The sequence below is a fragment of the Tarenaya hassleriana genome, unplaced genomic scaffold (genome assembly GCF_000463585.1).
Source record: "Tarenaya hassleriana unplaced genomic scaffold, ASM46358v1 Cleome47, whole genome shotgun sequence".
Taxonomy (NCBI): Eukaryota; Viridiplantae; Streptophyta; class Magnoliopsida; order Brassicales; family Cleomaceae; genus Tarenaya; species Tarenaya hassleriana.
This window is the reverse complement of record NW_010967396.1, coordinates 35,747-47,630: the sequence shown is the minus strand read 5'-3', so window position 1 is coordinate 47,630 and position 11,884 is coordinate 35,747. Positions and strand designations below refer to the sequence as shown.

The following is an 11,884-nucleotide window of genomic DNA, read 5'->3' as shown; positions in this document are numbered from 1 at the left end:
TATATTGCATATGGTGTTGGATTAATCAACAAGTTTATGAGCAATCCAGTAAAGGATCACTGGGATGTCGTAAAATGGATCATGAGGTACATCAAAGGAACATCAAAACTGAAGTTGGTGTACTCACGGAGTGACGACATCTATGTCGAAGGGTACTGTGACTCAAATTTCGCTACAGACATGGATAACCGAAGATCTGTAACTGGAATGGTGTTTACAGTAGGGGGCAACACAGTCAGTTGGAAGTCTAATCTCCAACATGTGGTGGCATTGTCAACTACCGAAGCAGAGTACATGGCACTCACTGAAGCTTTTAAAGAAGGAATATGGTTGAAAGGTCTACTGGAAGAGCTCGGATATAAGCAGAAACAAGTCGAGATCAATTGTGATTCTCAAAGTGCATTATGTTTGGCCAAGAACAGTGTTTATCATGAAAGGACCAAACATATAGACGTGAGACTACACTTCATAAGAGATATAATATCTCTAGGACAGGTAAAAGTGGTAAAGATTTCTATAGAAAAGAACCCAGCTGACATCTTTACCAAACTTGTACCTGTGATGAAGTTTAAGCAGGCTTTAAGCTTGCTTGGGCTGTCCGGGAAATGAGACAGCAGAATCCAGGATCTGTGAGCCCATTGGAGAAGAGAATATAGGAGCAGAATCATGTCTAAGGTGGAGTTTTGTGAGGTGTAGCCATGATTAAGCTCTGGTGAAGGAAAGTAGGGGTGGGCGTTTCGGAAAACGGTTCGGGTTCGGGACGGAATAGATCGGTTCGGTTCTTTCGGTTTTACAAAAATAGGTACCAATCGGGTTTTTTATTGTATTCGGTTCGGTTCGGTTTCGATATCGGTTCGGTTCGGTTCCGGGTTTTATTAAAAAAAATGTTAGATTTCCTTTAAAAATATTCGGTTTTTCGGGATTGTTAAAGTTCGGTTCGGTTCGGTTCGGTTCCGGGAAAATTCGGTTCTCTAAAAATGGTATCGTTCGGGAAATAACAACGGTTTCGGGTCGGGAAAAATACCGTTTTAACGGTTCGGTTCGGTCCGGTTCCGAAGAACCGAACCGAAACGCCCAGCCCTAAAGGAAAGAACAGAGAAGCTGATGGTAAAGGGGAAGTCTCTGACTCAAAGAGCGTCTTCCAGAAGCCTCGGTGTCAATCTGAAGGGTAAGGCCAAAACGCAGAGTTCAAGCTAAGGGCATTTTGGCCAGAAATGGGATAAAGTCGTTATGGTTGTTTTCTCCCAGAATCAGCTTATAAACTGGGTTGTTTCAGCATTCTCAGTGGTCATTCTTTACACAATCTTTCGTTCTTGTGATTCTCAGAGAGTTGTAAACACGGAAATAGTGAATTGGGCTCGGGACGAACAGGTCCTAGATCGAGACGTAGGACACCTAAACTGGCTAATCTGAACTCGTTAATTCCCGTGTGTTCTTTCGTACTTTTCATATTCGAGTGAGGGAGTGATTGGTTCGAGTCGAAAAGATCGAAGGAGGCTAGAATCGGAGATCAATTGGGTACAAAATGATAAATTGTAAGAAATTTTGTACCACTATCTATTTATAAAATATCAAATCTCTATTATTTACTAAATATTCGTCAAGAAAATTTACTTAATGATATCAATATAATTAGTTATAAACTTGTGGTCTATTATTGACCACGTTTATATCTACTAAAATAATATTTAAATACAATATTGATTATGATAACATAAATATCAACAAAATTTACACTGTATCGTTATACTCCAACGCAGGATTTGGATGGATTGGTGAAAAAAAATGAATATTCTATATTTGGAATCATAACAATTTATATAGAGTAAAATAAAGATCACCATATAATATTTGACAATCTCTTTTTTCGAGTATTCAAAGTCGAAATAAATACGATAGTTAATCCGGGAACATACATACATACACACATACATACATACGTACGTACGTACGTACATGCATGCATACATACATACATACAGTATGTTTTATTTTCTCATATGCGTCAACTGTCGTGCACGTAATTGCGAGGTGTAAGATTTTACGCCAATTGCGTTGGAAGCTTCGAGCGACGACAGCCCTCCTCCTCCGCGCCTAGATCCTTATGGGTAGCATGGATACGCAATAAATATCTAAGTCGACACACGTTCTGGTCGGTCAAGCCTTCTTCGGCACAAACCTGGACATTCCGGAAACTTCTCAAGCTTCGGCACTGGGCAAAAACTTTTGTGCGCATCACAGTGGGGAGTGGAGAATCCATCCGATTTTGGGATGACCCATGGACTCCGCTGGGCACACTCATTGACATATTTGGTCCCACAGGCCCAACACAGCTCGCAATTCACCGAAATGCTCTAGTGGCAGAAGCTCAAGTTGACGGAAGATGGACCATAGCAAGACCTAGATCAGAGACAGCCTGCCTCCTGACTTCCTTCCTACTCACCCTCAGCATCTCTACCTCTCCAGACACCACGAATTGGGTTATTTGTGGCAAAGTTACTGGATCATTCAGAGCTATGGATATCTGGAAGACACTCATCGACCAAAATACAACAATCAGATCATCACAGATTTGGTTCAAGTTTCACTTACCTAAGCATGCTTTCATGTGTTGGTTGATTGATCTGGACAGGTGCCCGACCAAGGACCGCATGCTTGCTTGGGGCATTCAAACAGATCCACTATGCGCCCTCTGCAACTTGTCGCCGGAAAACCGAGACCATCTTTTATTCACTTGTCCATTCTCCACGGAAATCCTATCCTGGGCGATGTCGAAGATAGGCTTCTCTCCTGTGTCAATGTGCTGGGCACACCTACTTGATGAGTTTCGAAGGTTGCAAGGATGTAAAATCAGAAGGTGGACATTGCTAGTATTATGGCAGATTGTGTCATACTCAATTTGGAAAGAAAGGAATACCAGGCTTCATCAGCATTTGTACACCGACACAACGGCGATCAAGAAGGTTGTTGACAGTACTTTCCGACTGCGAATTGCTTCATTACGGCCGCAAAGGCCGGAACTTGCTAGCACCAGCATTCAACTCTGGTTCTCCTAGCGTCGATGTTGTCGGATTGTTTAGAGTCTGACATTCATTTCCATTCCATTAATTGTCAACTACTACATGTATTCCGCACTATGTGGCCACTTGTAAACTTTTTTTAATATATACATACAGCCTTTTAACAAAAAAAAAAAACAATAGTAATATGGAGAAGTTAATATTTTAATTGAAGCTTGTTTTAATTAATTTACTTTTCATCACCGGAATTTAAGGTGTAAAAATGAGTTTGGTCCATGAGCCGCTCGTTTTTACCGAGTTGGGTTGAGAAAATATAAACCCCAAAAAAATGGGTTTACGGGTCGAGCTCGTCACAAGTAAGCTCAACCGGTTGGCGAGCCGGATTTTTTTTTTTAAATATATATTTTTTGTTATTTTTTAATATTTTTAATATTTTATTTAAAATAATTTGTAATTATTTTTATTATTTTCATATCGCGAATTGAAATAATTTGAATCGAGCCAAAATTTTTCTGGTTAAACAAATGAGCCGAATCCAAACGAATTTACTCAGACCGAACCGTATCTGATCAAGTCGAACCTGCCCGTTTTACATCTTTACCGAAATTGCATTAGACTGCTCGTGAATAGGAGTGTCAATCCGGTTTTACATCTTTATTCGGTCTAAGGATTTCGGGTTCAGATTCAGACTGATCTAATTTTTTCGGATCTATATAATCAAACCCGAAACTCATTCCATAGATTTCGGGTTCGGATCAGTCTGATCCGCTCAAAATCTTTTATAAATTTATTATTTTTTCTTTTTTTAAATATTTTTAAAAAAAATTATCGGACTTTCGGATCAATCCAAATTGAGTCTGAAGCCCGAATCGAATTTGACCCAGAAATTTGATTTTTTTCGGATAAAAAATTTTAGACCCGAAATCTACTATTTTCGGGTTGGATCAGATCATATTTCTGACCACGGATCTAAATTGATATCCTACTCTCTAGAGTCCCAAACAGTCATTTTTTGCTTCTTGTTTAATAATTTTTTTCAATCTTTTAAAAAGAGCCCATCTGAACTCGCCGAAAGGCAAAAATGTTTTTTTTTTTGGGTTGTAATGAAAGGCAAATATGTTTGTCTGCATCTCCGCATCAACTTGCCCTTGTTGCCAAATACAGTAATTTGTGCGAACGACAGGGTGAATTATATTTTAATATGGTTAATTTAATTGATCTGATCGAGAATCATAGACTAAAATAATATCTATTCTCTTGTATCATACGTAAATGTATTCTCTGCCATATTGTTTTAGAGAACATCACAAACTACATATAAACTTTGAAGAATTTTTATTCCCCGAATGGATTAAGATATGATTTTGTTTCGTTATTCAATTATATTTTTAATCGTTTAACACGTTGGATTAATAGAAATTTTACAATGGATAATAAGGTATATTATAAGATTTACAAAAAAAAATTTATTAAATTAAACAACTATAATGAACAGTTATGTTGTATAGCCTATTAGCTCTAGTTTTTCACTATAAAATTTTCAAAAATTTATTAATCAAATTACACTTGGGAAATTTGTATGGTCTAGTGCCCTTTCACTGTATAAAAAATTAAATGATACTAAAATTCAGTCAAAAATAATAAATTGAAGAAAAAATCTCAAAAAATACCTTAACTTGTCAATTTTACAAAATTAAACAGAAACTTTATTTTTTGTCAAATAAAATTTCAACTTGATTTTTGAATTATAAATAAATATAAATTTTATAACAATTATCATTTTTAAATTCATCGATAACGCGTCATACTGATATCAGGACATCTGGATAAAGACATATTAAATATGGTCAAAATGTTAACTTGCTATGTAGGATTTCGGTACGTTATTTCAATATTTAAGTTTAAAAATGATGACAATTATAAAATTCGAAAATTTTGTGAAAATGAACAAGTTTAGATATTTTCCTAAATTAAAAGATTAGAGGTAAAAAGCCTCATGCAAACATTGGTCAATACCATGCATATTATAAAAGATTAATACTTTCAGTTTATCGTTCGTGTGAATCATGTTCCATGAATTTAGGAATTTTTATTTATTTATTTTTCGAGAATGTGGATAAGATTAATAGAAAAATCGCATGGTGTTATAAGATAAGGACAGATTCGCAATAAAGACACATGCCATTTGTATATAGATATATTAGATGCGACGATGCGTATTGTTTTAGCTTTTTCAATGCGACGAATAACGATGTAATTGAAACGAAACGGTATCGGCGTACGTATAATTCTATACATATAAAAATAGAAAATTGACTAAGTCAATAACAAATTTTGAATTCGTACGCTAAATATACTACCGATCGATACTAGTAATCAGAATATCAATAATATTCATTTACATTCAATAATTTTTATGTAATAATATCGAAAGAAATAAACTATTATGATTTCTTATTCGAATTGTATAACAGATAAAATATTTGATCTGATTTATGTAACATCAAATCCTATTGTTCAAAGGAACGAATCTCTAGATTATCTGCGTTGCGTTGTTCGGACAAGATTGTTCAAACAAATAATTTATCTCCTTTCGTTCATATTTTAATTTTAATTTTATATTATAAATAATGATTATTCAACAAACATTATATTTCGTTTTTCTATGAAATATCATAATTTCCGTTTCCAGTTGCAAAAATATCTTTGAAGTTTTGTTTATATATTTCAACGCGATCACAAACTTCAAAGAACAATTAATGCCTCTCAAAACCTATTTCTATTTTCTTTAATTACTTTTTGACCAATTTACTGCATAGTATCTTTCGAAAATAAATAAAATTAAATATGTTTCGAGTTTTGAACTTGACTGAACATGGAATAAAACTAGCAGAAATGAGGAAAAGTACAAATAGATAGCATAATGTAAGAAAGGATGAAATTAGGCATTTTTTTTTTAATAGAAAAATTACATGGGAACAATATTATTATAACCTTTTCCCTATAAAACTTCTGTAAATGGAAATTTGTTTGTAAATTCATGGGTTTTATTTGTAACAAAAGGACACGGATTAAGTATTTAAAAGGTGATTAAACTATGAAGGAGATTGTCAACAAAACTAAAAATATGATTCAATTAGATATCTATCTTTAAAATTAGAATAAATACAAGACATAATATATGAAATACATAGTAACATTTTTTAGTGAAAGAAAATTGTTTTGCTTCGCAACATAATGATAATGATATCAGTGTTTTAATTTCTACGTCGACGATATTACGCTTGATTTCCAATTCTCTATTATATATATATTAAAATTTGATTTAGTTTTTTAAAACGGAAATACTTTTTTTATAATATTTTACTATTCTTACTTTTGTATTTATTAACTTTAGATTTCCAATCTAATAATTTAATCATATTAGCGATCAATACACGGATAAAAAGGAAGTGAAGTGAGGACGTATTATGTATATATTTTTGCAGGTGTGTTAAGAATATAATTGAAGCTTAAACTAATAATAGATTATTATATAATATGATATTTAAATATATAAATTTAATCAACAAAACTTACTAAAAGTAGAATTTTAACCATTTTACTTAGATAGCATGCAAAGATACAGTTGGTACCAACGAAGGCATGTTTTCTCAAAAAAGGGAAAGATGGAAGAGAGAATTTGTAGATTTGATTGTATGGGTCCCGAATGATTTTATATATATATATATATATTTTTTTTTATTTTACTTTTTGGATCCACGAAACGAATCACATCACTTTTTTTCTTTTCAGTTTTCTATTTCTTGCTAATTATCTACTTTCTTAATTATTCCAAAGCATGCGCCTACCTTAATATAAATCTTTATGTTCTTTCTTTTTGTCGTACAATATATATATATATATATATATATATATATATATATGTATGTATATGTATATGTGTATATATACACACACGAGTTTACATGTTTTGATATACTCAAAGAAAAAAGGTTATTTCCTTCGTCTAAAGAAAAAAAATCAATGTTGAAAATGATTTTAGTGATAGTGGTTGAATAGTAGTAGGACCTCTAATTTCGACAGGAGTTTTAGTTCACATTAAAATCAGTAATTTTTAAAAAAAAATATATTTGGTAGTATAAGTGATAAGTCTACTCTCTTGTGGACTAATTAGATGAATAAAAAAAATATTTGAGTGGTAAGATATTAGAAGACACATATTATTTCGATATATATTTACCAATTTGTGGATATAATAACAGCACTGTCACAACATGCGAAAAATCATAAACTCTGTTTTAACAAAAAAAAAATCATGAACTCTCAAAAGAGAATAGAGCACAAAAAAGAACGAGAGAGAGAATATATATTTCTATTTCTTAATTTTTATTTTGTAGATATCATTTCTCACCCCACCTTTATATATATATATATATGAGTGTGTGTGTGTGTGTATATATATATCCCTTTCCCTTGTATGCCCATAAATTCAACACCCTAAAACCTAAAAACAAAGAAAACCCTTGTTTGCTCCAAAGTTGTTCATCCCCTTCTCTGTCTTAATCACTCTCCCTTGAGTCATAGTCAATTCCCATTTAATGTTCATCGAAACTAACTCCTTCACAAACTTGCACTCACACGTGTTTTTTTAATCTGTTTCAAGATTTATACGCATATAATATATATATATATACAGTTTGATCCGTTGTTAATTACTTGGCAAAAGTGGATCGAAGGCATGGAAAGAGGCCACTTCCACCGGAAGCATCGGCGGCCGAAGAGAAGGACGCCAACGAAGAGCTGCCTGATTACGCCGCGTGGAGCGAATCTGACGTGTCGGCGATGGTCTCCGTCCTCAGCCGCGTCATCGGGACTCCGGCGAACTCCGGAGGCGGCGGCGAGGGAAGGTCAAACCCTTTAGCTCTCTCCGACCCTCCGGTCAAAGAAGAGATTGATCAATCGGATCAAGCTCAACAAGGCCCAGGTTAAATTGCTCACATCTTTATACACATATATATATACACACATACACAGATGATTATATATTGTCGTGTGGAAATTGGATCTTGTGTGTCTAGCCTCTCCAACCCTAAAAGCGGCTTTTGATTTCCATATACTTTTTTTCTTGGGGGAAAGGGAAATTTTCGGTGATTTTCAAGTTGCACCGAAAATTTTCATGATCTAAATAATCGTTTTAGCTTGCAGAGATAATCATGTATATCACGTGTTAAATTAAGGTTAAGTATTATGTATTAACATCTTGGTCGATTTCACTAATGGGTATTCCAATCTTTTCACAAAATACTAGATAACCCCCCCCCCTATTTGCCACCAGAAAGAAGACATATGAATACATGCGTATACATGTGCATATGTATGTATATATATATATGTGTGTGTGTATATATATAACATAAATTAAGCAACAAATGAAGACAGAAATCAACCCATGTGTAACTTACGGATTTGGATTGGTTTGGGCAAATAGGATAATGACAAATTGAAGTTCAATGCATCTGCCTTTCCCTTTCCGTAAAGAACTTTCCTTCTGTCCTTAAAAATGGTTTTTTTTTTTCAGGGTACAACGTGTCCGCGTCCATTTTTAATTTTACATGTTCATCTTCTTCTCTCTTGAAAAATAATTAAATAATATGTAATTACAAATTGGGGCAATATACAAATCATAAAATCTATATATTATACATATAAAACCCATGTTTTAACTTGACACTTATGGCTTTGTGCCTAACCTACACGGTCGAGTTTTAATCACCGACACGTTGCTCGTTATAACTTTATTTTTTGTGGGCATTTTTGTGTACTGAAAATATCTTAATTTGGTGTTTTTTAAAAATGTTATTAAGTACAATCTATTTTAATAATTGTCCTTTGCATTTATTTTTTTTTTGTTAAAGCCAATGCATTTATTATTTGATTGCATTGAATAGAATAATAAAGTTATTTTTTTTTATTACATTTAAAATAGGTTGAGTGATGCAGAAATAGATTTCATTATAACTTATCACGTAGGTTTCATGAAATGTGACGGATGTGTGAGTGAAAACTGAACCTTAAATGTATCATTTTTAGTAAGGGGAATCTATCTTTTAATACCAAAGAAGTATCGTATATATCATTTTATGCACTCTCTCTTTTGGTCGAATCATTTGTTTACTCCCCTCATATTATATTCACAACCATATGATATATATATATATATATATATATATAACGTCTCATATTCATTCACTATTATCTATTAAAATCGTGGAAGACGGTTTGTCCATATAACATTCACGTACAAGGGACTATATAATACAGTTTACAGATACTAATAATTAAAATTTACAAATCATGCATAATAACGTTAGTAAACTCTAGGTTTAGACCATAATTAGAAATTAGGATAGTTTCCTCATTATCAGAAATTCGTCAAAATTCATATATTTTTCGTTACATGTACATCAAGATCAACCAAGAAGACGACACTATAGAGGGGTGAGGCAGCGGCCGTGGGGCAAATGGGCGGCCGAGATTCGAGACCCGAAGAAGGCGGCTCGGGTTTGGCTCGGAACGTTTGAGACCGCAGAAGATGCAGCATTGGCCTACGACCGAGCAGCCCTCAAATTCAAAGGCACAAAGGCCAAGCTCAACTTCCCCGAACGTGTCCAAGGCCACACCTCCACCGCAGGCCACGTGGCACCCCGCACTGCTGCAACCGCCACTCCGACCATGGTGGCGAGTGACGCGCACGCGCTGCCGGTTGGCCCGTCTTCTTATTCTTGGCCTGCGACGACAACGCATGAGTCTTACAACCAAGACATTCTTCAATACGCTCAGCTTCTTGCAAGTAACACCGACGTGGATTTGTCGTATTATACTCCGAGCCTCTTCGGGCAGCAACCCTTCTCCATGATGACGTCATCGTCTTCTTCTTCGTCGTCGTTGACGTCACAACAAGCTCGGCCTCCGCAGCAGCAAGAGGAGGAGAAAAACTATGGTTACCGTTATTATGATGACAGCCCGAGAGATTAATTAATATTATCATATCATTAACGATCGGGAAATATAATTAGTATATGTTTTTTTTAGGGGAAGAAAACATGGTATGCCAAGGTTGCAATATATATTATTTTTGTATTTTCATGCATGATTTTGTATTCCTTGAGAAGGGTTGCACCACGAACCTAATCAACGACGGTGCATGCAACATTTTTGTGCTAAGAGAATTATTTATGTTTTAACTTCTTTCTATATATATGGATATAATATGTAAAAAAATTGAAAACCCGTAGAGATGTGATCCAATCTCTAACGATTTTTAAGATAACAAATATAGAGTGGTTCCAATATAGTTTTCATAATATTTAAAATTGAAACACCTTATATATTTTTTAGTATCTTTCCACTCGCAGTTGCACTAATATTCAATAAATCTTTTATATCTTGTATTCAATGAACTTTAAATGTTTTGAATTTTTTTTTGATAACGGAGGACCCCTAGCTGCTACTCTTCGGACGCGCTGACTAGGTAAACCTTCGGCCCGAAAGCAGTCTTTGTATATGGATCATATAAATCCAGAAATTACCTCCCTTCCCACCAGTCAGGAACTATTACGAAGATACTGGAAGATACGGGAAAGTTTGTGCTTCCACAAACTCAGCAACTACCATTAGCAGTCCTATATATCAGCTTGTACAGATTTTTGTTTCCTGTTCTGTTTATTTTAGGATTGCGTACTCTGTTTGCAACTTTTGTATATAAACCCTGTAAACTCATTAATCAAAGGCAAGCTTTTTCTGCAAATCTTTTCAGCTCAATCCGATACTTGTCATGGTATCAGAGCCCGACCAAACACACACCTCGATCTAAATTTTTTTTTTCATGTCTACCGAACCGATGATGAACCCCGATTCGAACCCCGACTCCAATACGACATCGAACGCAATCCCGACGATGAGAGCTGTGCCTTCACGGCGCACGATTTCTCTGTATGATCTCACCCCGAGCGACAACCCCGGATTGATTCTCTCCCAACCATTGTTACGTGGAGAGAATTACGATGAGTGGGCCATCAATATCCGCCAAGCTCTCAAATCTCGCAAGAAGTTTGGATTTGTCGACGGAACGATTCCGAAACCGGCCGAAACAAATCCCGATTTTGAGGATTGGGACACGAACAATGCCTTGATTGCCTCGTGAATTAAGAACAGTACCCTTGAAGCTCCTCTCTGATCTCATGTCGTCCATCGAGAGTTAGCTCAAGACTTATGGGATTATTTGAAACGGAGATTTGGACGATCCAATGCACCGCGTTTGCTCACGATCCGCAATGAACTTGCTAACTGTCGACAACAAGGATTGACAATCGAGGCATATTTCGGAAAATTGACCAAGCTTTGGGACGACTTGGCCAATTTCCGGAACCTCAAACATTGCCAATGCAATGGTTGTACCTGTGATATCAGCTCTGTTCTTGAAAAAGAACGCAATGAAGACCGATTATTTGAATTTCTGATGGGCCTCGATGATTCTCGATATGCAACTGTTCGATCGAATCTTCTATCTCGGCAACCGCTTCCATCTCTCGAGGAGGCATACAATACGATCTCTCAGGACGAAGCCGCCAAACAAGCTGTCCAGTTTTTCGAGCCGAAAACTGAAGCTGCAGCTTTTCTGGTTCGCTCCACTTCGCAATCTCGACTCAAGCCCGACGACAAAGACAAGGAAACGCTCTGCACTAATTGCAACCGGCCTGGGCATTTGGCTGAATCCTGCTTTCAGATCATCGGGTTCCCTGACTGGTGGGGAGAGCGCCCACGAAACAGGTCCGGAAGAGGTCGCGGCAGAGGGGCTGTGC

The 11,884-nt window shown here is 35.6% G+C and overlaps 1 protein-coding gene across 1 annotated transcript; it reads left to right on the top strand.

Moving 5' to 3' along the window:
* Positions 1–7,500: 7,500 nt before the first annotated feature.
* LOC104825459 (ethylene-responsive transcription factor ERF113-like) lies at positions 7,501–10,167 on the top strand. Its single transcript, XM_010557783.1, has 2 exons — positions 7,501–8,007; positions 9,493–10,167. Exons 1-2 carry the CDS (start codon positions 7,866–7,868, stop codon positions 10,056–10,058), a joined length of 708 nt encoding a protein of 235 aa, XP_010556085.1. The 5' UTR covers positions 7,501–7,865; the 3' UTR covers positions 10,059–10,167.
* The last annotated feature ends 1,717 nt before the right edge of the window (positions 10,168–11,884 follow it).

Bases quoted from the DNA above. Each gene is read 5' to 3' on its own strand.
- LOC104825459 (XM_010557783.1), top strand. From the start codon at position 7,866: ATGGTCTCCGTCCTCAGCCGCGTCATCGGGACTCCGGCGAACTCCGGA. The intron at 8,008-9,492 runs GTTAAATTGCTC...ATGTACATCAAG, and splicing joins TCAAGCTCAACAAGGCCCAG to ATCAACCAAGAAGACGACAC.